This window comes from Coregonus clupeaformis, chromosome 21, assembly GCF_020615455.1.
Source record: "Coregonus clupeaformis isolate EN_2021a chromosome 21, ASM2061545v1, whole genome shotgun sequence".
In the NCBI taxonomy this organism is placed as follows: Eukaryota; Metazoa; Chordata; class Actinopteri; order Salmoniformes; family Salmonidae; genus Coregonus; species Coregonus clupeaformis.
In genome coordinates, this window is record NC_059212.1 from 32,865,041 (window position 1) to 32,890,857 (window position 25,817).

Here is a 25,817-nt window from a genome sequence, read left to right on the forward strand (position 1 = left end):
TAATCACTGGACATTGATCACCGGATATTCGGCCAGTCTGCACAGCGCGTTATCGACCCAGAACATATCAGTTTTTCTGCCGGAATCACTGATTCACTGGACCTTTAACTCCGGATTCATCGCTACCAGCTGGCTACAACAACAACAAAACGGACGCTGTGGTCTGGCTAATCATCCCGAGCTAGGCCCATCTCCCGGCTATCTACCTCTCTATCAACCGGACGGGACCACCTAGTGACACGGAGCCCCCCGATCCTACCACGACTGGTCTGCCGACTGAAATCGTCTGATGTGGTTACTGACGTTAACCACGAAGATTCCATCCATCTGCTAGCCCTGGCCCGTTAGCACACGTTATCCGTGGCCTCTTACTCACTAAACTGAACTAGCTACAGAACTAGCTACTTGCTATTAGCCACAGCTAGCGGTGATTGCACCCAGAATATTGGATTTTTTTTCCGCGGGATTAATTTTTAATCACTGGACATTGATCACCGGATATTCGGCCAGTCTGCACAGCCGCGTTATCGACCCAGAACATATCAGTTTTTCCGCCTGAATCACTGGACCTTTAACTCCGGATTCATCGCTACCAGCTGGCTACAACAAAACGGACGTAGCACACGCTAGCCGTGGCCTCTTACTCACTAGCGCTTCACCACCGGACCTTATGATAACTCAGCTATACAGCTGATATCTGCTGGACTGTTCCTTTTTACGGTACTACATCCTGTTTATGTTTAGCCTCAGCCCAAACATGGTTAGTTTATTGTTGTTTCGGTTATTTCAAATTGTACTATATCACTGTAGACCCCCCAGCCTAGCTAAACCTGCCTTAGTTAGCTCCTTTGTCCCTCCGCCCATACACTCAGAGACCGACTCAATTGATGCCTCTAGAGATACCATCTCTTTCATTGTTACCCAACGCTTAGGTTTACCTCCACTTTACTCATATCCTTCCATATCCTTGTCTGTACATAATGCCCTGAATCTTTTCTATAACACCCGAAATCTGCCCCCTTTATTCTATGTACCCAACGCACTAGAAGACCAGTTCTTCAAAGCCTTTAGCCGTATCCTTATTCTAGTCCTCCTCTGTTCCTCTGGTGATGTGAGGCTAACCCAGGGCCTGTAGCCCCCAGTATCACTCCTACTCCCCAGGAGCTATCATTTGATGACTTCTGTAATCGCAAAAGTCTTGGTTTCTTGCACATAAATATCAGAAGTCTACTTCCTAAGTTTGAGTTATTCACTGCGTTAGCACACTCTGCCAACCCTGATGTTCTAGCAGTGTCTGAATCCTGGCTCAGGAAGGCCACCAAAAATTCTGAAATTTCCATCCCCAACTATAACATTTTCCGTCTAGATAGAACTGCCAAAGGGGGTGGAGTTGCAATCTACTGTAGAGATAGCCTGCAGAGCTCTATCATACTATCCAGGTCTGTGCCCAAACAGTTTGAGCTTCTACTTCTAAAAATCCACCTTTCCAGAAATAAGTCTCTCACTGTTGCCGCTTGCTACAGACCCCCCTCAGCCCCCAGCTGTGCCCTGGACACCATATGTGAATTGATTGCCCCCCATTTATCCTCTGAGTTTGTACTGCTTGGTGACCTAAATTGGGATATGCTTAATACCCCAGCCATCCTACAATCCAAGCTAGATGCCCTCAACCTCACGCAAATTATCAACGAACCTACCAGGTACAACCCTAAATCCTTAAACATGGGTACCCTCATAGATATCATCCTGACTAACATACCCTCTAAATACACCTCAGCTGTCTTCAACCAGGATCTCAGCGATCACTGCCTTATTGCCTCCGTCCATGAACGGGTCTGCGGTCAAACGACCACCCCTCATCAATGTCAAACGCCTCCCTAAAACACTTTAGCGAGGAGGCCTTCCTAATTGACCTGGCCCAGGTATCCTGGATGGATATAGATCTCATTCCGTCAGTAGAGGATGCCTGGTTGTTCCTTAAAAGTAATTTCCTCTCAATCTTAAATAAACATGCCCCATTCAAAAATACAGAACTAAGAACCGATATAGCCCCTGGTTCTCCTCAGACTTGACTGCCCTTGACCAGCACAAAAACATCCTGTGGCGTACAGCATTAGCATCAAATAGCCCCCGCGATATGCAACTTTTCAGGGGAGTTAGGAACCAATATACACAAGCAGTCAGGAAAGCAAAGGCTAACTTTTCAAACAGAAATTTGCATCCTGTAGCACTAACTCCAAAAAGTTTTGGGACACTGTAAAGTCCATGGAGAATAAGAGCACTTCCTCCCAGCTGCCCACTGCACTGAGGCTAGGAAACACTATCACCACCGATAAATCTACAATAATCGAGAATTTCAACAAGCATTTTGCTACAGCTGGCCATGCTTTCCATCTGGCTACCACTAACCCGGCCACCAACTCTGCACCCTCTGCTGCAACTTGCCCATGCCCCCCCGGCTTCTCCTTCACACAAATTCAGACAGCTGATGTTTTGAAAGCGCTGCAAAATCTGGACCCCTACAAATCAGCTGGGCTAGACAATCTGGACCCTTTCTTTCTAAAACTAGCCGCCGAAATTGTCGCAACCCCTATTACTAGTCTGTTCAACCTCTCTTTCATAACGTCTGAGATCCCCAGAGATTGGAAAGCTGCCGCGGTCATCCCCGTCTTCAAAGGGGGTGACACTCTAGATCCAAACTGCTACAGACCTATATCCATCCTGCCCTGCCTTTCGAAAGTATTCGAAAGCCAAGTTAACAAACAGATCATCGACCATTTCGAATACCACCGTACCTTCTCCGCTATGCAATCCGGTTTCCGAGCTGGTCACGGTGCACTTCAGCCACGCTCAAGGTCCTAAACGATATTATAACCACGATTGATAATAGACAGTACTGTGCAGCCGTCTTCATCGACCTGGCCAAGGCTTTCGACTCTGTCAACCACCGCATTCTTATTGGCAGACTAAATAGCCTTGGTTTCTCAAATGACTGCCTCGCCTGGTTCACCAACTACTTCTCAGATAGAGTTCAGTGTGTCAAATCGGAGGGCCTGTTGTCTGGACCTATGGCAGTCTCTATGGGGGGTGCCACAGGGTTCAATTCTTGGGCCGACACTTTTCTCCGTGTATATCAATGATGTCGCTCTTGCTGCTGGTGACTCTCAGATCCACCTCTACGCAGACAACACCATTTTGTATACATCTGGCCCTTCATTGGACACTGTGTTAACAAACCTCCAAACGAGCTTCAATGCCATACAACAATCCTTCAGTAGCCTTCAACTGCTCTTAAACACTAGTAAAACTAAATGCATGCTTTTCAATCGAACGCTGCTAGCACCCGCCCACCCGACTAGAATCACCACTCTCGACGGGTCTGACCTAGAGTATGTGGACAACTACAAATATCTAGGTGTCTGGTTAGACTGTAAACTCAACTTCCAGACTCACATAAAGAATCTCCAATCCAAAGTTAAATCTAGAATCGGCTTCCTATTTCGCAACAAAGCCTCCTTCACTCATGCTGCCAAACATGCCCTCGTAAAACTGACTATCCTACCGATCCTTGACTTCGGCGATGTCATTTACAAAATAGCCTCCAACACTCTACTCAGCAAATTGGATGTAGTCTATCACAGTGCCATCCGTTTTGTCTCCAAAGCCCCCATACACTACCCACCACTGTGACCTGTACGCTCTTGTTGGCTGGTCCTCACTACATGTTCGTCGTCAAACCCACTGGCTCCAGGCCATCTATAAATCACTGCTAGGCAAATCCCCGCCTTATCTTAGCTCATTGGTCACCATAGCAGCACCCACCCGTAGTCTGCGCTCCAGCAGGTATATCTCACTGGTCATTCCCAAAGCCAACACCTCCTTTAGCCGCCATTCCTTCCAGTTCTCTGCTGCCAATGACTGGAACGAATTGCAAAAATCTCTGAAGCTGGAGACTCTTATCTCCCTCAATAACTTTAAGCATCAGTTGTCAGAGCACCTTACCGATCACTGCACCTGTACACAGCCCATCTGAAATTAGCCCACCCAACTACCTCATCCCTATATTGTTATTTATTTTGCTCTTTTGCACCCCAGTATCTCTATTTGCACATCATCTCTTGCACATCTAGCATTCCAGTGTTAATACTATTGTAATTATTCTGCACTATAGCCTATTTATTGCCTTACCTCCATAACTTGCTACATTTGCACACACTGTATATATATTTTCTGTTGTATTTCTGACTTTATGTTTTTTTTACCCCATATGTAACTCTGTGTTGTTTTTATTGCACTACTTTGCTTTATCTTGGCCAGGTCGCAGTTGTAAATGAGAACCTGTTCTCAACTGGCTTACCTGGTTAAATAAAGGTGAAATAAAAAATAAAAATAAAATTGTAGCATTATACCCAAGAAGACTCGAGGCTGTAATCGCTGCCAAAGGTGCTTCAACAAAGTATTGAGTAAAGGGTCTGAATACTTACGTAAATGTTAGTCAGTTTATTATTTTTAATACATTTGCAAAAATGTTTAAAAACCTGTTTTTGCTTTGTCATTATGGGGTATTGTGTGTAGATTGATGATGAAAAAAACCAATTTAAACAATTTTAGTCAAGGGGTCTGAATACTTTCCGATTGCACTGTACTTAGCCATCACCTTCTGTCTTCAGATGTCTTGAGACATCTGACCTGTTGAGATGTATTTTGAAGACGTCTTGAGTCACCAACTAGTACGACTAGTGGTAACACACCAACTCACAACACATACAGAAAAGTCTACCTAAGGTCTAACCTGATCAGCTCATAGGTTTCTCCCAGTAGTGGGTTGAAGGGTTTTCCCGTCCTCTCCCACTGTGATGCTACAGCAGACACAGCAAACGCTGCAACACACTGAAACCATCACAGATTAACAGAAGTTTGTAACGTTAGTATCTGTAGATGAGCACAGCAAAAAGAGTAGGTACTACTGCGGTAATTATGAGTGAAAACTCATGTGTGTCTATCTAAGAGGATGATTATAATGGGTGCTAGCTACCTTCATCCTCTCAATGGAGTCTGTGGTGGTGTTCGCCTGGTGGATGAGGTACGTGTGCTCCATGTACTCTGTCAGCCGCTGCAGGAAACTAAGGGGCTCGTTGAAGATCACTGGCATTGCTATCTTAGACAGCTCCTGGTTGGGGAGTGAAGAGAGGAGCCGAAGAGTCAGAGAGAGGGGTAAGGAAACACACAAGCAATGAAGTTCATTCACAGCCCACACAGACAAATATACACGGAGTGTACAATACATTAGGAACACCTGCTCTTTCCATGACATAGACTGACCAGGTAAATCAAGGTGAAAGCTTATTGATGTCACCTGTTAAATCCACTTCAATCAGTGTAGATGAAGGGGAGGAGACAGGTTAAATAAGGATTTTCAAGCCTTGAGACATGGATTGTGTATGTGTGCCATTCAGAGGGTGAATGGGCAACACAAAATATTTAAGTGCCTTTGAACGGGGTATGGTAGTAGGTGCTAAGCGCACTGGTTTGAGTGTGTCAAGAACTGTAACGCTGCTGGGTTTTTCCACTCTCAACAGTTTTCCGTGTGTATCAAGAATGGTCCACCACCCAAAGGACATCCAGCTAACTTGACACAACTGTGGGAAGCATTGGAGTCAACATGGGCCAGCATCCCTGTGGAATGCTTTTGACACCTACCTTGTAGAGTCCATGCCCCAACGAATTGAGGCTGTTCTGAAGGCAAAGGGGGGGGTATCGTTTCGGTTACTGGCCCAATGCTCTAACCGCTAGGCTACACTGGCAATAGAGTGAAATTCCCTGTAAAGCACACATAATGGTGTTTCGATGACAGAGGTTTGAAATAACATCATCAATAAGCTCTAGGCTAGTCCCCAGTCTGGAACACTGCTTGACACCAGTACCGACTAGTCTCTGGAGGGTCATTAAAAGGCCCACATTTCAGCAGGAATCCTGGGCTAAAACAATAGAGTGCCATGGATCTAACTCATTAAGCCCCATATACAGTGAAGGAAAAAAGTATTTGATCCCCTGCTGATTTTGTACGTTTGCCCACTGACAAAGACATGATCAGTCTATAATTTGAATGGTAGGTTTATTTGAACAGTGAGAGAAACAGAATAACAACAAAAAAATCCAAAAAAATGCATGTCAAAAATGTTATAAATTGATTTGCATTTTAATGAGGGAAATAAGTATTTGACCCCTCTGCAAAACATGACTTTGTGATTGCCAACAAGGGTTTTGCCACCAAGTACTGAGGTCAGACGTTTCTTGTAGTTGGCCACCAGGTTTGCACAGATCTCAGGAGGGATTTTGTCCCACTCCTCTTTGCAGATATTCTCCAAGTCATTAAGGTTTCGAGGCTGACGTTTGGCAACTCGAACCTTCAGCTCCCTCCACAGATTTTCTATGGGATTAAGGTCTGGAGACTGGCCAGGCCACTCCAGGACCTTAATGTGCTTCTTCTTGAGCCACTCCTTTGTTGCATTGGCCGTGTGTTTTGGGTCATTGTCATGCTGGAATACCCATCCACTCCCATTTTCAATGCCCTGGCTGAGGGAAGGAGGTTCTCACCCAAGATTTGACGGTACATGGCCCAGTCCATCGTCCCTTTGATGCGATGAAGTTGTCCTGTCCCCTTAGCAGAAAAACACCCCCAAAGCATAATGTTTCCACCTCCATGTTTGACGGTGGGGATGGTGTTCTTGGGGTCATAGGCAGCATTCCTCCTCCAAACACGGCGAGTTGAGTTGATGCCAATGAGCTCCATTTTGGTCTCATCTGACCACAACACTTTCACCCAGTTCTCCTCTGAATCATTCAGATGTTCATTGGTAAACTTCAGACGGGCATGTATATGTGCTTTCTTGAGCAGGGGGACCTTGCGGGTGCTGCAGGATTTCAGTCCTTCACGGCGTAGTGTTACCAATTGTTTTCTTGGTGACTATGGTCCCAGCTGCCTTGAGATCATTGACAAGATCCTCCCGTGTAGTTCTGGGCTGATTCCTCACCGTTCTCATGATCATTGCAACTCCACGAGGTGAGATCTTGCATGGAGCCCCAGGCCGAGGGAGATTGACAGTTCTTTTGTGTTTCTTCCATTTGCCAATAATCGCACCAACTGTTGTCACCTTCTCACCAAGCTGCTTGGCGATGGTCTTGTAGCCCATTCCAGCCTTGTGTAGGTCTACAATCTTGTCCCTGACATCCTTGGAGAGCTCTTTGGTCTTGGCCATGGTGGAGAGTTTGGAATCTGATTGATTGATTGCTTCTGTGGACAGGTGTCTTTTATACAGGTAACAAGCTGAGATTAGGAGCACTCCCTTTAAGAGTGTGCTCCTAATCTCAGCTCATTACCTGTATAAAAGACACCTGGGAGCCAGAAATCTTTCTGATTGAGAGGGGGTCAAATACTTATTTCCCTTATTAAAATGCAAATCAATTTATAACATTTTTGACATGTGTTTTTCTGGATTTTTGTTGTTGTTATTCTGTCTTTCACTGTTCAAATAAACCTACCATTAAAATTATAGACTGATCATTTCTTTGTCAGTGGGCAAACGTACAAAATCAGCAGGGGATCAAATACTTTTTTCCCCTCACTGTAGAGGACAAACATAGTCAAGGCAGTTTCTCCATTGCCAACGGTGACAGCTGCCTCTACACCAGGGCTGTCCCAAATGGCACCCTATTTCCTATGAATAGATCCAATAAAATTTCATCCAGGAAGTGGAGAGAGGGTATTAGTGTCCCTACAGACCACTACTGATGACCAGAGTCTTTTACAGCAGGGTTTCTCAAACTTGGTCCTGGAAATCCTGTTTGTTTGTGTCTGAATTCTTGGCAGAGAGTAGCTATATCTAGGCCTCGGTGGAAGAAAGGCTTGCTCACTGTTTGATTACAACTTTTTTGGAGAGCAGGAAACAGTGAACGAACATCCCTTTCTTTCTTTGCCCAGCCTGATACATTTCTATCCTGCTCCGGTGCTTTTTTGGATGTGCCAACACAGTACTGTACTTTTCTTTAAATAAATAATGAGAGTGAATTCTCACCATGCCGATGCATTTCTTCAGGATGCTCCAAATGCTGACGTCATTCCTGGAGAACATGGGCGCTGGTAAAGACATTCTGTGGGATAGAAAAGGAACGGACAAACAACAAGGTCAAATCTAAATGGAGTACTCCCACTGAATACAGACACAGGGATGCATACTGTACACTTAGCCAGGTCCCAGATCTGTTTGTGCTGTCTTACCAACTACTATGGTCAACTCCTATGGTCATTGTCACGCCAAACGGCAAAAACAGATTTGGGACCAAATCAAATTTTATTTGTCACATACACGTGTTTAGCAGATGTTATTGCGGGTGTAGCTTGTGCTTCTAGCTCCGACAGTGCAGTAATATCTAACAAGTAATATCTAACAATTTCACAACATATACCCAATACACACAAATCTAAGTAAGGAATGGAATTTAAGAATATATACATATGGACAAGCAATGACAGAGCGGCATGGACTAAGATACAGTAGAATATTATAGAATACAGTATATACATATGAGATGAGTAGTGCAAGATATGTAAACATTATTAAAGTGACTAGTGTTCCATTTCTTAAAGTGGCCAGTGATTTCAATAGGCAGCAGCAGCCTCTAATGTGCTAGTGATGGCTATTTAACAGTCTGATGGCCTTGAGATAGAAGCTGTTTGTCATTCGCTCGGTCCCAGCTTTGAGTGTGAACCAGGCTAGGAGACAGTGTCAGAAGAATACAAACAAGTTAAAAATACACTCAAGGACTATGGTGACAGAGTAATTGATGAGGGGTTTAAGCCAGTCTCTTACAGTAGCATACTTCCACCGAGGGCTAGATATAGCTACTGTATAGATAATGCACAGCTCTCTTCCTCCTACATCTTAGCAACGCTCTAGGCTATCACATTTATCAGATAGTGGTACAGTATCTTGTTGTTGTTGGTGAGGTGTGTCTCTACTTTCTAAGTATGTGCATTTGTATTTAAGCTTGTGTCCTTGGTTTTATGTGATGTTCTCGACTTTGTTAATGGAGAACCATGTTTAGAATATACAACTACGGTCTTTATCATTGTGTCTTCAGGATTGTTAACATTTTGGCATGTTTCTAAAATAAAGAAAAGTCACCATTTAGTTATGCAGACAGCTGTATTACATTAACCTTATCTGGAATATCAGCGACGGCTTGACCTACTATTTGGAAACTGAGTTGCCTCGTCTTGCCTTGCCATTAGGAAACAGAGTTACCTGACACCTGACAGCTAATGAGCTAACTGTAGCTGCTGCGGTCAAGCCTCGTGCAATAACCATGAATGAATGGGAGAGTGTGCATGTGTTCCTGTGTGTGTGTGTGTGTGTGTGTATTAAAGGTGCACCGGTCAGCTGTTTGTTCACCCGCACGCAATTGCTAATAACCCATCTCCAATGGCCCGGCTATATGTGATAAAGTGAAAATCTGAAGCCCACACCCGACCCTAACCAGCAAATATAGAAAATGTGATGTAGACTACAGTCAGAGACGGCGTAACAATTTATTGACGGGGTGCAGGATTTTTTGTTCTTGCCTCATTTAGATATGTTTCTGCTTATAATTTCAGAAATGTTGGTAGGCTATTTGTTAGTAAACTTGTCTATAATTAGATACATGCAGCTTCCCTTCTGTAATTATATGTTGCCCTAGAAGACTAAATAAACCCTTGCTCACCAGAATAATGTCATAAATCGATAGAATGAATGCTTCAATCTAGTTGATATTGGTGAAATGTTATGTCATCTCTGCTTCTTTCACAGAGCAAGGACGTTTAGGGACAGGGGACAAAATGCAATAACAAAAATGATAGTCCGCTGTAGCTCAGTTGATAGAACATGGCGCTTGCAACGCCAGGGTTGTGGGTTCGTTTCCCATGGGGGGCCAGTATGAAAAATGTATGCACTCACTAACTGTAAGTCGCTCTGGATAAGAGCGTCTGCTAAATGACAACAACAACAACAACAAAAACATGTGAACGATTTTCAGTGCAAAATAGAACGCTGTGAAAACAACCCAACATTTTTCTGATAAGATTTCAGTTCAGCTTGGATGCATATTTTAGGTGGTTGAAATACTATCAGCTTTTTGATGCTGATAAAGATAGCACCTCTCCAGACAGTCCCTAACTGCGCATTCGCATTTTCTCAAGATGCTGAAAGAAATAAATCATATTTCTCCACTCCTGTTCCCGAGTCAAATTGTACATTTGGTGTATAATTTTACTGCAAGAAATGCTTAATTCTGCAGGAATGATATTAAGACTATGTGAGACGTTATAGACCTACAGTGAGTGTCCAGATTTCAGTTTCCATTTAACCCATCTGAACAGTAGGCTACAGTTTTGTTGACTTGCCATAGGCCAATCTGAAGACCCCGTCTTGTGACTGTCAAATTTTTATAGCACCTCATAATCATCACACATAACATAGCTAGCACTGCTATCATCCTCTTTTACCACTTCACCAAATCTTTCCCAAACATAATTTTTCTGGCCGTGCCTTCTCTTTATTTTCAATTCTCCATTTCGCAGCTTTTCTGTTATTGAATTAAATTCCGACATTGTCCTTTTTGCCTCAGTGGATCAATGTTATCTTTTACTGCACGTTCACAAAAGCGTTTGGTGTGTAGGCTATTTGGGGATTGGCGTGTAGTCAATTAGTATGCCATATATACTAAAAATAATGAAAGAAAAACCTAAATGTAGCCTATAGATGCACAAGAATGATACATTTATGAATTTTTTTATGTATTGTTTTCTCTTTATTCAACCTGACCGCCACACATCGGCCCTTCATCCGCACAATATTTCATGACCTAAACCCACCTGCCCCGCGGATATAACCGTGGGGGCTGCGGGTTATGAGTCAACCCACGCATCACTAGTGTGTGTGTGTGTATGTGTATGTGTGAGTCAGACGCTGTGTTTGCTCAGAGATGAGCAGAGAAGCACCTACATACAATGAATGCTGACGCTCCGACTAAACAAACGCAACAGGCGATTGAGAGGAGGAGGGAGATTGAGGAGAGATGGAAAGAGGAGGGCTGTGGGGCTAAATCCTAACCCTCTCTCTTATCAACAGTGGAATGAGCAGGCCAGTGGAGCATGGCGGAGCAGTACTTATGTCGGCTACATAACACAGCATAACATATTAGGCTGAATGAACTGACTCCTCCTGTAACTACCTACACTCACTCTGAAGCTTCATTCACTTCCCATAGCTTTCATTTTACATTTCCTCTCGAATCAAATCAAGCCTAAAAACGCCTTTTTGAATAATCAAGGATTTATCGTACGCTTGTGGGCCACAGAAGATCACAAGGGATTACAAATCGAGGTATCAAATTAAAAACTAGTTCTCTTTAACATACTGAGGTAGGAAATGAACAAATCCCATCTCCTTTATGAGAGCATGTCTGACTGTCTCTTAGAACACACACAAAGGCGCATGCACGTACACAAGCACACACACACAGACAGACACACACATCCCTTTCCTCTTGGTCTTTGTTTCTCTAAACTGGCAAGCACTAAATTATTCACTGTTCAATTGCTGGATTAAGAACCACCATCCTCATCCACCAAAATAAAGTTGATTGGCCAATCTTCAAAAAGATTTCTGCTCTGACCCAGTGTACCAAGCACCAACAAGCAACTAGCCTGCTGAATCTGAATGACATAACTGTGGATGGAAAAACAAGAGAGACCTGTCTATGGGGCTTGGGTGCGCAAACAAAAAACACTGGAATAGAAAGACAGACAGACCGGGGTATCACATTACATACAGTATCCTGTAGAGCCGCTGGCTGCTGACAGTCTACTCTGAACAACACAACAGTTATTTAGCAGACGCTCTTATCCAGAGCGACTTACAGTTAGTGAGTGCATACATATATATATATATTTTTTTTTCATACTGGCCCCCCGTGGGAAACGAACCCACAACCCTGGCGTTGCAAACGCCATGCTCTTCCAACTGAGCTCCACGGGACAGTCATCAAAGACTTATGCTAAGTGATCAAATATTAAGCATTATAATGGCATTATGGACGTCAGCAGTAACAACATTGTGACTGGTGAGTCTTTCCTACAAAGTAATTTCCTGCAAAATGTCACAAGTGATAAAAACACTTTTTAAATGAAAAATAACGATCAAATATAAATAATGATGGAATATACTTGAGTACATGAAACAAACACTGATACAAGCCTTGTTATTACACGCACTGGAGAAGAAAGGGGACAAGAAAACCAAGCTGGAAACAACGTGGGAAACAAGACGTTACATCATATTAGGTAGAGCGGGATCCCACCTGTGCTTCTTTACTCCATTGTACTGGGCCTTCTGGTCACCACGGTTACCCTCCCCGGACATTCCGCTGGCGGTGGCGGGTCCCCTGAGGGTGGTACGGCAACGGAGGCTGCTGCTGAACAGAGGGGGCTCTCTCCCCCCCTTCCTCCTCTTCAAACGAGAGTCCGACCACAGACAGGAAGCCGTTCAGAGAGCGAGAACGCTTGTTCTCGGAATCTGCAGGAGGGGGATGCCAGTAGCCAGAGACAGAGAGGGGGTCACGTCACGTTTGAGCTCAGTTCAAAACATGTTAAGCTTAGCTTAAACCTAGCCCCAAAACCCTATACTTAGACCTGCAACCTGCCCTCACACTCCTCCACCCGGTAGTTACTGACTGAACTCTCGCCTCCTCCTCTCCCTCCCTGGAGCCAGCGAAACCCCACCTGTGGGATAGTGTTCCAATGAGAAGCCACACAGACGCTCTGCTTCCTCCGGGTGCTGTGCCTGCTGTGGTTAGTACAGTACCCTGGCTCCGCCTCTAACCTAGACCTCACGCTGCTGCTACTAGGGGCAACACAGGTAGTAACACCCAGGAAAAGGGGGAGGGGAAAACATAATCTTTACACAATGAGGAGCTGCTGAGATACTCTATCACAGAATATTGTATAATAGTTTTTGTAGTGCTTCATGTGAGGCAGGGGTAAGGGAGCTGGCATGACTATGATCAAATATTCAATAACTTAATGATTGTGGCAACACAATTTTTTGGACATGCCAATAAAGCATTTGAATTCTAAAGTTGAGCTGGCATGATCAGTTATAGGAACAACAAAGCTTCAAATCTCTTGTTATAGAGTAATGCTATTTATAAATGTGGGTCATGTGGCTTAATCCAATAATAAAGTTCAATTAAAGAAATTGACATGATGCGTTGATGCATCTTTATTATGCAAACAACAAACACAAACAAGATAGAGGTCTCATAATGCCCCATAACATGCTGGTCGATCTTTATCATCATCTCATTATAGCTGCAGTAAGCAACAATCCTAGAGTAACAGGGATCACTCTAAAATGCACAAACTGTATAGCACAGCAGCACACTCCTATTGTAGCCTGTATACAGTATCAACCACTATACTGCAAGGCTCTAGGACAGGGATCAACTAGATTCAGCCTCGGGCCAATTTATTCTTGAGTGGCTGGTCAGGCGTCCGGAACATAATTACAAATAATTTGTAGACTGCAAATTGACCGAAAGTAGCCAAACATATATAATATTTGAATAAAACAATAATTTGAAACCTTGCTTACATTTGTATACAACCACATATATTTCTCTATTGTGTGGGAAAACTTCGGAACAGATTTCCAAAATTAAAATAACTTGGAGCTGATTTGCTGGTGTTTTTACAGTACTTTATGTCCAACAATAAAAACAATTACAATAATAAAAATCATCTGTGGGCCGCCAGTTGGGGAAACCTGCTCTAAGGTACAGTGCATTCGGAAAGTATTTAGACCCCTTAACTTTTTCCACATTTTGTTACGTTAAAACCTTATTCTGAAATGGATTAAATAGTTTTTTCCCCTCATCAATATACACACAATACCCAATAATGACAAAGCAAAAACAGGTTTTTAGACATTTTAGCAGAGTTATAAAACATTAAACACAAATATCATATTTACATAAGTATTCAGACCCTTCACTCAGTACTTTGTTGAAGCACCTTTGGCAGCGATTACAGCCTCGAGTCTTCTTGGGTATGTTACGAACCGGCTCTTAGCCCATAACAAAGAGGGAGACAACGCTGAGATTCAGAAATAACAAAAATATATTTATTAAAAAAGTAACCTATTTACAAGTAACAATGGTGTGTGTAGTCAGTAGTCAGTAGTGTAAGTGAGTGGATGCGTGCATAGATGGTGTTGAGGTGCCAAAACAAACCAACACAAAGAAGCCCCAAAATGCCACAACAAAACAACAACAGTGTGTCTGCATGGAGAGAGTCTCCTTGAAATATGGGGGAAGGTGTATTTACACCTGAGCCTAGGTGTGTCCCATTTCGCTGACGACCCTCACAGCTCCGCCCACCTACATCCTATTAAGGAAAACAAGAGCAGAGAGAAAGAATTCGGCAGACAGGTCTCATAGCAAAGGGTCTGAATACTTATGTAAATAAATTCGCTTCATTATGGGGTATTGTGTGCAGATTGAATTCATTTAATCCATTTTAATAATAAGAATAAGGCTGTAACGTAACACAATGTGGAAAAAGGGAAGAGGTCTGAATACTTTCCAAATGGACTGTACACTGTGCTGGAGCAGGCCACTACAGAGTGCTATATCTATTTCAGTACTAAAGCATTGTTAGTTCACATTAAGGCCAAGCATAGAGTAATTACTATAGATAACAATTCAATTTCCTCTGGTTATATCAAAATCAAATCAAATGTATTTGACACATGCTTCATAAACAACAGGTGTAGACTAACAGTGAAACGCTTACTTACAGGTCCTTCCCAACAATGCAGAGAGAAAAAAAGAGAAATAATAGCACAAGAAATAAATACACAATGAGTAACGATATCTTGACTTTATACACGGGGTACCAGTACCAAGTCGATGTGCAAGGGTACGAGGTAGATACAGTATGTACTGTACATATAGCTAGGTATAAAGTGAATAAGCAACAGGATAGATAATAAACAGTTGCAGCAGCGTATGTGATGAGTCAAACAGATTAGTGCAAAAAGGGGTCAATGCAGATAGTTAAATAGTTAACCAATACCTGCCCGGACTAACTATTTAGCAGTCTTATGGCTTAGGGGTAGAAGCTGTTCAGGGTCCTGTTGGTTCCAGACTCGGTACCGATGGCTGTGCGGTAGCAGAGAGAACAGTCCATGACTTCTGTGGCTGGAGTCTTTGACAATTTTTAGGGCCTTCCTCTGACACCGCCTGGTATATTGGTCCTGCATGGCAGGGAGCTCAGCCCCAGTGCCGTACGCACTACCCTTTGTAGTGCCTTGCGGTTGGATGCCAAGCAGTTGCCATACCAAGCAGTGATGCAGCCAGTCAAGATGCTCTCATTGGTGCAGCTGTATTACTTTTTGAGAATCTGAGGGCCCATGCCAAATCTTTTCAGCCTCCTGAGGGGGAAGAGGAGATGTCGTGCCTTCGTCACGACTGTGTCGGTGTGTGTAGACCATGATAATTCCTTAGTGATGTGGACACCGAGGAATTCGAAGCTCTCGACCCGCTCCACAACAGCCCCGTCGATGTGGATGGGGGCGTGCTCAGCTCTCCGTTTCCTGTAGTCCACGATCAGCTCCTTTGTCTTGCTGACGTTGAGGGAGAGGTTGTTGTCCTGGCACCACACTGCCAGGCCACTGACCTCCATATAGGCTGTCTCATCGTCGTCGGTGATCAGGCCAACCACCGTCATCTTGTCAGCAAACTTAATGATGGTGTTAGAGCCGTGCGCGGCCACTGAGTTGTGGGTGAAGAGGGAGTACATGAGGTGACTAAGCACGCAACCCTGAGGGGCCCCCCGTGTTGAGGGTCAGTGTGGCGGATGTGTTTTTGCCTATCCTCACCACCTGGGGGCGGCCCGTCAGGAAGTCCAGGAACCAGTTGCAGAGGGAGGTGTTTGGTCCTGAGCTTAGTGATGAGCTTGGAGGGCACTATGGTGTTGAACGCTGAGCTGTAGTCAATGAACATCATTCTCACGTAGGTGTTCCTCTTGTCCAGGTGGGAGAGGGAAGTGTGGAGTGTAATAGAGATTGTGTCATCTGTGTATTTGAATTGGAGTGGGTCCAGGGTGTGTGGGATGATGGTGTTGATGTGAGCCATGGCCAGCCTTTCAAAGCATTTAATGGCTACAGATGTGAGTGCTACGGGGCGATAGTCATTTAGACAGGTTACCTTGGCGTTGTTGGGCACAGGGACTATGGTGGTTTGCTTGAAACATGTAGGTATTACAGATTGGTTCAGGGAGAGGCTGAAAATGTCAGTGAAGACAATTGCCAGCTGGTCAGCACATGCTTTGAGTACGTGTCCTGGTAATCCAGTTGGCCCTGCGACGTTGTGAATGTCAACCTGGTTAAAGTATTATGTTATCATATTCATACGAGGTTTCACTGAACCAGTTCCTTTTGAATGGAGTTGAATTTTAGAGCCTAGCTACAGCGAGAGATGAGTATTTCTGCCTGAAACGAGAGCCCAAATGGAAAATAATCATGAAATTCAAATAAGTATCTTGTATGGCAGAAGTAGATTACTTGTACAAAAATCTAGTAAGAATCAGGTAAGATACAAATAAATGATTTGTACATGCATCCTCTATTCCAAAATTTAAATTGTATGTTTAGCCTTGTTTGACAAAACACAATCGAATACTTACAGTAAGTGGCCACTTTCCTACATGTACATTGTATGACAAAATACACTGAGTATACCAAACATTAGGAACACCTTCATCTACACTGATTGAAGTGGATTAAACAAGTGACATCAATAAGGGAGCATAGCTTTCACCTGGTCAGTCTGTCATGGAAAGAGCAGGTGTTTTTAATGTTTTGTATACTCAGTTTATATGAATTATATGAGTCATCAATGAATATTATAAGAAAAGTGTATGTTCTGACAATGTAACCTCTACAAAATAAATGCTTTTCTTATAGGTTCCACATTGTTTTTATAAGTCAACATATAAAAAACATGACAATTACTATAAGAAAAATACAATATTTGTATATACACATTTCTCAAGTGAGTTTGTGTTTATACAGGACCTCCCGCCCCAACCTATCGTCAACCAATCATGTCAATGCAGAGCTATATGGAGCCCTCCGCATTGTTAGAACAGTTTGGGAGGCGCACAGCGATGCGGTTCGGAGCTCAATTTGGCCTCCGCAACCCTCCGGAGGCTCTGCAATTGCGTCACACCCTCCGTATGGAGCTTCCGTATTGCATTCCCAGAGCAAGCGTAAATGGTCTTTTATACAATACATGCAATACAATACATTGCATGTATTGTATGTTTTTCATACAATACATGCAACAGCTTGCTATTACTATGATCTAAGTTCTTAGAAATGTGTATGTCCCATGTATGAGAGACCTTAGAAGGCTTAGCTTACATGTCTCTTGTATGTTTTTTATACAATATGTGCAACATTTTGGTTATGTTAAAATGTCATCCACCCATATAAGTCATATTACAAGAATCTTCCATGAATCTTGTATGTGTATTTGTTGCCATATCTATTGCTTACAAGTTCCAGGTAGAACATAAGAATCTTGTTAAATTCTTCTATATCTTTTCCATTTGGGAGAATATCTCATCCTTAAGAAGAAGCACTAGCTAGCTGCCTCAGCCTTGGGATTCATTAGCAGAGGCCATTTTGAGGTTGTTACTTCTCTGCAACACTAGTACTAAGGGACGTTCTTTGAGCCCAACATGGAGACAATTAGCCAGTGTAGCAGGTTGGGTAACCAGCTGTGTAATGCATCGCTGGGATTGGTCATTAGACAGGAAGACGTGGAGGGAGGCTGGGGTGGCTGAGGTGCCCTGGGGACCTTCTGGGGCAATGGACCATGCTGTGGGCGCTTTAGCATGTGTAGTGAATTATGTTCCAAGCACACACAGCCAGACACACATAATCTAAAGTTGCTCTTAACTTCAACTTGCACTTTGCGTGATGATCTCATCTGATAGAGCTGTATATGGTCATGAGCAACCCATTTACAGTTGAGGTTTTATGATATTGCATAATCAAAGATGGTGAAAATGTGTGTGTATGAGGACCATCTGAAGGATAGGCTACCCATTGCTATGGCAGTCAGCAGAAAATCATACGTCATACAGAACAATTATGAACTCTGCCAAAGAACACTGCAAACCAGTTATAATATAAAGACAGGACCAAAAAAAGAGTGAAATCTTCCTCAGCCCCAGAGCCTACTGTCTGCTGGATAAATATGTGTTGCTGGAGCCTAGAGGTGTCTGTGCTGCTGATAAAAATAAACAATGTGTCTATATACACTCCAGCCTATTCTTCAACACAGAAACAACTCCACAAGGGAAGTGGTTTTCACTTCTGACAACAGTGTGGAGGAGCTAAGGTTAGGGAGCCAGGACTCAACTCAGCTTTATAGTTAATTGCTGCAGAGCCACAATAGTCAGCTGGACCATTATGTATTCACACTCAATCACTCATCACCATGCACACACCCATTCACCACTTACGATGCTGCTATATTGATTATTATTACCATTAATATTTATCCTTTTTACCCATTTACATATACAGTATCTACTCCAGTACCACCTGCACATTGTAATTATGGTACTGGCACTTTTTTCTTTCTTTCTTTTCATACTTCTCGTGTGTTTTCTTACTTTATAGTAGTACCTTATATTCTTTCCTCTCGCCTTGATACTGAATATTGAGTACTGCATTGTTGGGAAAGAGCTTGTAAATAAGAATTTCACTGTACTGTTTTACACCTGCTGTATTTTGTGCAAATAAACTTTGACACTTAAAACTGGCTGTGTTCTCCAGAAGCGTTAATAGATAGTTTTGTATAGAGGTGCTTGTAGAGGTCTTTCAGAAATGATCCAAGTCAACAACAGTTAGAGGTCAATGAAAAACAGAATAGCCTGCAATTAAAAATATGAATTCTCTGAATAAAAATATCAGATGTTGTGAACTTATACGGCCCCCTATTCCCTATGTAGTGTGTTTCTAGTGCACTACCCATTAGGCCCTGGTCAAAAGTAGCACACTGTATAGGGAATAGGGCGCCGTTTGGGATGCATCCCAAATGTTTAATGAAGACCAGATGGGATTTGATTGACTTGACAGGGCATCATAGAGGTCATCCTCTGTGAGTGTGTTTAGTGTGCCTTTACAGAGGGAGTGCTGGTCTAGTTCCTGGTGCTCTGTAGCCAACATCTGGAGAGTCTCTGACAGTAGCTTGTTCTTCTCTACTTCTTGTTCCAACTTCAGGCTCCACACACACACACACACACAAACCGACACACCACACACACACACACACACACATAAACCGACACACCACACACCACACACACACACACACGCACGCACAAACCGACACACACACACACACACACGCACGCACAAACCGACACACACACACACACACGCACGCACAAACCAACCGACACACCACACACACACTTGTTGGCACATTAGACAAGACATGGCACATTACAAACACTCTCCCACACAACATTAATTTGACATTTGTTTTAATACATCTATAATAGATAATCTGATAAACAGACAGTGATAGATGTGTTTGTGTGGTATTGATCTCTCCCTCTGTAGAGTTCTGTAGTTGAAGCTGCTCCTGACGGGCCGGCAGGTCATTGTTCTAAGCCCCGCCCTACAGATCCAGTTTCCTCCACTCGGAACCAAACCCCCCCGTCTCAGAGAGCACTGTGGCCCAGGATCAAGTGTCTTTCCTGGGAAACCTGAACTCGGTTGCTAGCCATTCCCCCCTTTGTCTGATGCTGCTGTTATGGATCCTCCACTAACCAGGAGGACAGCACTCTGACAAAACAACACTCTTACCAAGCAACAGCCTACGTCAGAACCCAGGCTTTGAACACTCAAGAGACAGCTGGAAAGAAAGTCAACCTACTTAGAGTTATATTAATACAGTTTCTCCTTTGATGCGTTTCCAGAGAAAATAAGTACTATGGTAAATAAATAAATACTTAGTATAGATGTTCCCTACTAATCTACTGAGGGGAGAAGTTGATTGAATTCTTTGAGTAAATAAAGCACAGTAACTGAAGACAAAAACAAAGTGAGCCAAGTCTCCACAGAGTGAAAAGATGCCAAAGTCACCTTGGGGAAGGATGACAGGCAAGCAGCCTCAGCTGATAGTCTCCATCGGAAACTGGAGCCCGTAAATCAGGCTGTAAATCTGAGATAGCGAAGAGAGGCCACCTTCCTCAATTAAAGTTATGAGAGAAAAAAAAAACAGCTTCATCAATTATCCTACCTGAGGGACTGTTTCACATTACACTGCACACGTAGCCTACACACAATCATGTACGCACACACACACACACACACACTCCCTCCCTCCCCCCTCTCTCTTTCTTTCCGAGGGGCAGTTTCTAATAATAGGTGATGATTCCTTTATTACAACCTATTGTGGCTGTCTGACATTCACCTTGGTGCGTTACTGTATGACTTATAGTGGTACAATGCACACATTGTTGAGCCTGTAGTCGTCACAGTCAAAAGGGCATGTGGACAAGCAATACCACAACCTCAGCAAAACACCTCTAATGTAAAACTCATACTGTTATCAGTGGTGTTTAATAACCACTAGGTCATAGCTACCTGAGAGGTAGAGGGACAGACAGTGAGAGGGTACTTGTTATCTATTCTATATGATGACGTAAAGGATTAGTGAATATTATAACATGGCTCTTTTACATAACTATGCAAACAAGGAGGAAAAACAACCACTTTACACCCAGAGGACAGATAGCAATTCCAAAGAGAGAATACTTCAATACAGAGGAGGATAAACAAAAACCCTTCAATACCAGAAGAGCCACTGGAGAGTGCAGTGACTATGATAGAATATTGAAGTCTTCAGATTGTTTCTTAAAATGTCAGGACACTTACATACAGTATGTAGATGGTAAACTAAAAACTCAAAGTAGTTGCCTTGTAAGTTCACAATAGCAGGTGCTGATTCATACAAAAACATTCTCCATCCCCTCTAACCCAGACGATAGATTAGACAATTATCATAATATACACTCCATCTGTTCTCTATGGCCCTGACTTTAGTCTAGCCCAATGTTAATTACCCCAGCCCGCTTCAGTGCTGCGTCTGAGGTCAGAGTGGTGAGGAAGACTCCTGTGAATCAATATTCTAATACAGGGTGTGCTGAGCTGCTTCAAAAATAGTTCTCTCTGTTATCAACACATGATCAGGTTGGCAGGTGGGGTGTTGAAAGGTGAATCTATCACAACCGATAGGATCATTCATTTCCATCCATCCTTCGATGGAACAACAACACATCAAACAAGGGACAAGGCCAGGTAAACACGTTTTATGTACAGTACCTGAAACCACATCAAAATTGAATCCTGAATCCAATACAACAGGATTTATTTTTTGTCAAACCCATTCCTTGTGATTTTTCACCCTTCTCCCAAACGGGAGTGGGCAAGTCCACACTTTGGGGAGTGGAGAATTGGGACTCACTTTCTGAAGGGTGGAACATCAATTTCCTTTAAGAAATGAGGGTGATTTATTTCCATACTATAAATAGATGCCTTTGACATTCTGCTGAATATATTCCTTTGATTCTGCTGTCTGGCACCATAGTGTCAGAAACAGTTTATTTAGTCTTCTCTCTTTCCCCCCCCCATACAAGTTACAGTGCAAAAGGTCTCTCAACACATTCACATCAGCTAAGAAGCCATCCTCTAGAGATCTCAATGGAGGTTAGGGAGAGTTGGTACTGTAGCGAGAGGGAGAACATAACCAGATGCTGTCTGAAATAGGTCAGGGTTAGTCCCAGTCTGTATGCTCTGGAAGGGGATTTGCTTAGATATAGCATAAATAAAGGAAAATATCAGCTACAATTTCATTTCAATTAGGAACGAGCCTCTCTATTGAGGCCAGTTGTTTAATGCTGAAAGATGCTTTGTTCACATCTACCGCTCTCCATTTTCCACTTAGATCACAAGATGCAAGGTATATCTACAGTAGAACATTCTAGATTTAAATCTAGGACATAATTATGAGAAACCGCCATTTTGATGAACATAACATATGCTGCCTTTTATATCCACCAGATGGAACATCCTTACAAATAGTATATTCATTCTCACTCTGCCTGTGAAATAGAACAATCACTTGTAACCACAAAACTCAACACTCCTCTCAGAACAAGGTTCATCTCTGTAGCTACAGAAACTATTTGAGCTCACGTTGCAGCCTGAGCCAAGGCTCACAAGACCATCTGAAGCGCTTGCTTGGCTCTGGAGAAAAATCTGGGAATACTTTGTTGTGTAACGTGCCCCTTTCTTTCTCTCATACCCTCCTCTCCTCCTCATCCCCCTATCCCATCCCTCCATCCTCTCGCCTCAGCACACACAGCGCTATTTTAAGCTCTGCTGAGGCTTTGTGGCTGTGCTGTACTCTGTGTCGAAAGCCTGGGAGAATCACAGCTCCCAGCCTCCCTGCCCGGGACCCTGAAGCTGCAAGCTTTAACTTTGTTTTCACGCTAGAGGGGAAAGAGATTCGGGGCAAACGGGTCCCATTGAATACTAGATACACTACTGTACAGTGTTGACTGTACAGCCATGATACATCTAAATGGGGTTAGGGCTTCTTTACCACTAAGCGGTTTTGTCTCTTCACTACCCTCCCAATTGTGCATTTAACTAAACATATTTACATAATGGAGTAGCATTAACTAAACATGGCAACAACAACAACAACAAAAAAGGTCCTGGGGCCTGTTTAGTAGGGTGTAATGTCACTGAACATTCAAATCAAGTCATCACTATTTATTATATCTGCAACATAGACTCCTGAGTGGCGCAGTGGTCTAAGGCACTGCATCGCAGTGCTAACTGTGCCACTAGAGATCCTGGTTCGAATCCAGGCTCTGTCGCAGCCGGCCGCGACCGGGAGACTCATGGGCGGCGCACAATTGGCCCAGCGTCGTCCAGGGTAGGGGAGGGAATGGCCGGCAGGGATGTAGCTCAGTTGATAGAGCATGGTGTTTGCAACACCAGGGTTGTGGGTTTGATTCCCACGGGGGGCCAGTATAAAAAAAAAATATATATATATATATAATAAAATGTATTCACTAACTGTAAGTCGCTCTGGATAAGAGCGTCTGCTAAATGACTAAAATGTAAATGTAACATATCTGAACATTTGACCTATGAATACAGCCTGGTTCTACATGCTGTGATCACAGCGACAGGGCTGAAAGTCAGACTGTAAAATAAACAGGACAGGAAGTGTTTAGGTTCATCTTCAGGCCCTGTGCAGTGAGCTGGCCCACTGAGAGAGGTCAGCGCGGAGAGCAGGGAGCAGACCTGGGCTCAGGTCACCATCTCCCCTGGTGAGAGATGAAAGACAGGGTGACTCATTGAGGAGACGAGGGGTTATGGCTGCCTGGCATCTGTCTGCGATGCTGTTCCCTGAGGGGTTGGAGGCGGCTGTCATTCTGTCTTGTGGACATAATGTATGTGCATGACTTTAGAAGTCTCACACAAAACCACTGATACTGGTAACAAAAACCAAGTGACAGTGGTTGTTCTTGTTTCTCCAGATAAAACAATTATAACATGGAGGCAGTATTTTTGTTGTGACGTAGGTGTGAGGCAGATAGAGTTAAATGGCAAAGATGTTGCTGAGACAGTTGCACAGAAGTGTGTGTATATGTGTGTGTGTGCATCAGACTCCACTCTAAGGAGTTTCTTAACCGCCTACATACAATACAGTCACTACGGTGATGTCAAGTCTGTATTGGAAAACAAAGCAGGAAAACAAAGACAGACAAGACATCCACAATTCAAAGACCAATCACACTGTCTCTCCCCCTGCCTGAGATAAATCATTTTGACTTCTTGGCTAACAGTCCCAATCTGGATCTAACGAATGATCTGGGTCAGGGAATATTCACCCACTGGAGGGGGGACTAACTGGAGCTAAACCCCCATATGACTCACATCATCTTCATATCACACATCTGTAGGAACTGAAAGCTGTCCATAACACAACAACAATCACAACAAACCCGACAACATGCGGCTCAATGTTAACTTTGGATCTTGATCATGTTTCCCTTGTCAGGAAAATCTTCTGGCCATACCAGTTCAACATGACATGGGGTCAGGAGTTTTTCCTGATCAGGCACACAGTCCAGAAAAACTCCTGACTCCACCAGTATTACATGACTGTGGCACTGAGTTTTCCTTGGTCAGATACAGTCAGGAAAAACTCAGGGCACTATTAATCACCCTCTCTGAGGGTCTCAGAGGGAGTTGGGATATGCAAAAAACACATTTCCATTTCACACATGCGTATAATACACACTTGTACAGGACAAATATAAGCACCAATCAAATAATTATCATCATCATCATCATCATGACAGGCAAAGAATGTCTATTTAGGCAGCAGCTGCAGCAGTAGAAGCAGTAGTGAGAGCTGTGCCCGTGGTAGGAACAGAGGGATGGAGATGGATGGAAGAATTAGTGTTAATACTGTCCAGCTCTCCCTCTTGGACACTCTGCTAGGTGTCTTAATCTCATTAGTCTGATCTAACACATCCAACTCAGAGAGGGAGCCGACACACATCGTTGTGCTTGTTCAGACATCTCTGTGATCCGTTGTCCAAGCAACCAATCCCCTGTGTCGACTGTCTGGCCAGTGAGCCCCATTTATGACATTCACTTTGCATCGCTCACTGTGGATATAATCTTCTAGAATGCTGCTAGATATTCTGAGTGCTATCAGACAGAACTAGCCCAGGACCAGCAAGCAGAAGGCAATGTATCCGACCACTGTTGGGTTGTTTGAATGCCACCTCAAACTGTCATTTTTAAACAGTGACTCATCAGAAAAAGGTGGGAAGGAAATACAAACTTTTTCCAGACATACACTACATGGCCAAATGCTCGTTGAACATCTCATTCCAAAATCATGGGCATTAATATGGAGTTGGTCCCCCCTTTGCTGCTATAACAGCCTCCACTCTTCTGGGAAGGCTTTCCACTAGATGTTGAAACATTGCTGTGGGGACTTCCTTCCATTCAGCCACAAGAGCATTAGTGAGGTCGAGCACTGATGTTGGGCGATTAGGCCTGGCTCGCAGTTGGAGTTCCAATTCATCCCAAAGGTGTTTGATGAGGTTGAGGTGAAGGCTCTGTTCACACCGATCTCGACAAATCATTTCTGTATGGAACTCGCTTTGTGCATGGGGGCATTGTCATGCTGAAACAGGAAAGGGCCTTCCCCAAACTGTTGCCACAAAGTTGGAAGTACAGAATCATCTAGAATGTCATTGTATGCTGTAGCGTTAAGATTTCCCTTCACTGGAACTAAGGGGCCTAGCCCAAACCATGAAAAACAGCCCCAGACCATTATTCCTCCTTCACCAAACTTTACAGTTGGCACTATTGGGGCAGGTAGCATTCTCCTGCCATCTGCCAAACCCAGATTATTCCGTCGGACTGCCAGATGGTGAAGCGTGATTCATCACTCCAGAGAACGCGTTTCCACTGCTCCAGAGTCCAATGGACACGAGCTTTACACCACTCCAGCCAACACTTGGCATTGCGCATGGTGATCTTAGGCTTGTGTGCGGCTGCCCTGCCATGGAAACCCATTTCATGAAGCTCTCGACG

The 25,817-nt window shown here is 43.6% G+C and overlaps 1 protein-coding gene across 4 annotated transcripts in view; it reads right to left on the reverse strand.

Annotated features, from left to right (window-relative positions):
• LOC121535298 (oxysterol-binding protein-related protein 1) overlaps positions 1 to 25,817 on the reverse strand; it is a 41,124-nt gene that overhangs the window by 12,461 nt on the left and 2,846 nt on the right. Inside the window, exons 1-5 of one of the 4 annotated variants that reach the window (XM_041842217.2) lie at positions 12,821 to 13,110; positions 12,400 to 12,614; positions 8,076 to 8,151; positions 5,036 to 5,170; positions 4,793 to 4,890 (exon numbers count right to left, since the gene is read on the reverse strand). In XM_041842217.2, the coding sequence (XP_041698151.1) occupies positions 4,793 to 4,890; positions 5,036 to 5,170; positions 8,076 to 8,151; positions 12,400 to 12,461 (371 nt within the window). In that variant the 5' untranslated portion in view covers positions 12,462 to 12,614; positions 12,821 to 13,110. Of the gene's footprint in view, positions 1 to 4,792; positions 4,891 to 5,035; positions 5,171 to 8,075; positions 8,152 to 12,399; positions 12,615 to 12,730; positions 13,111 to 25,817 lie in introns of those variants that run through there. The other 3 variants (XM_041842215.2, XM_041842214.2, XM_041842216.2) reach the window with 3 other exon arrangements.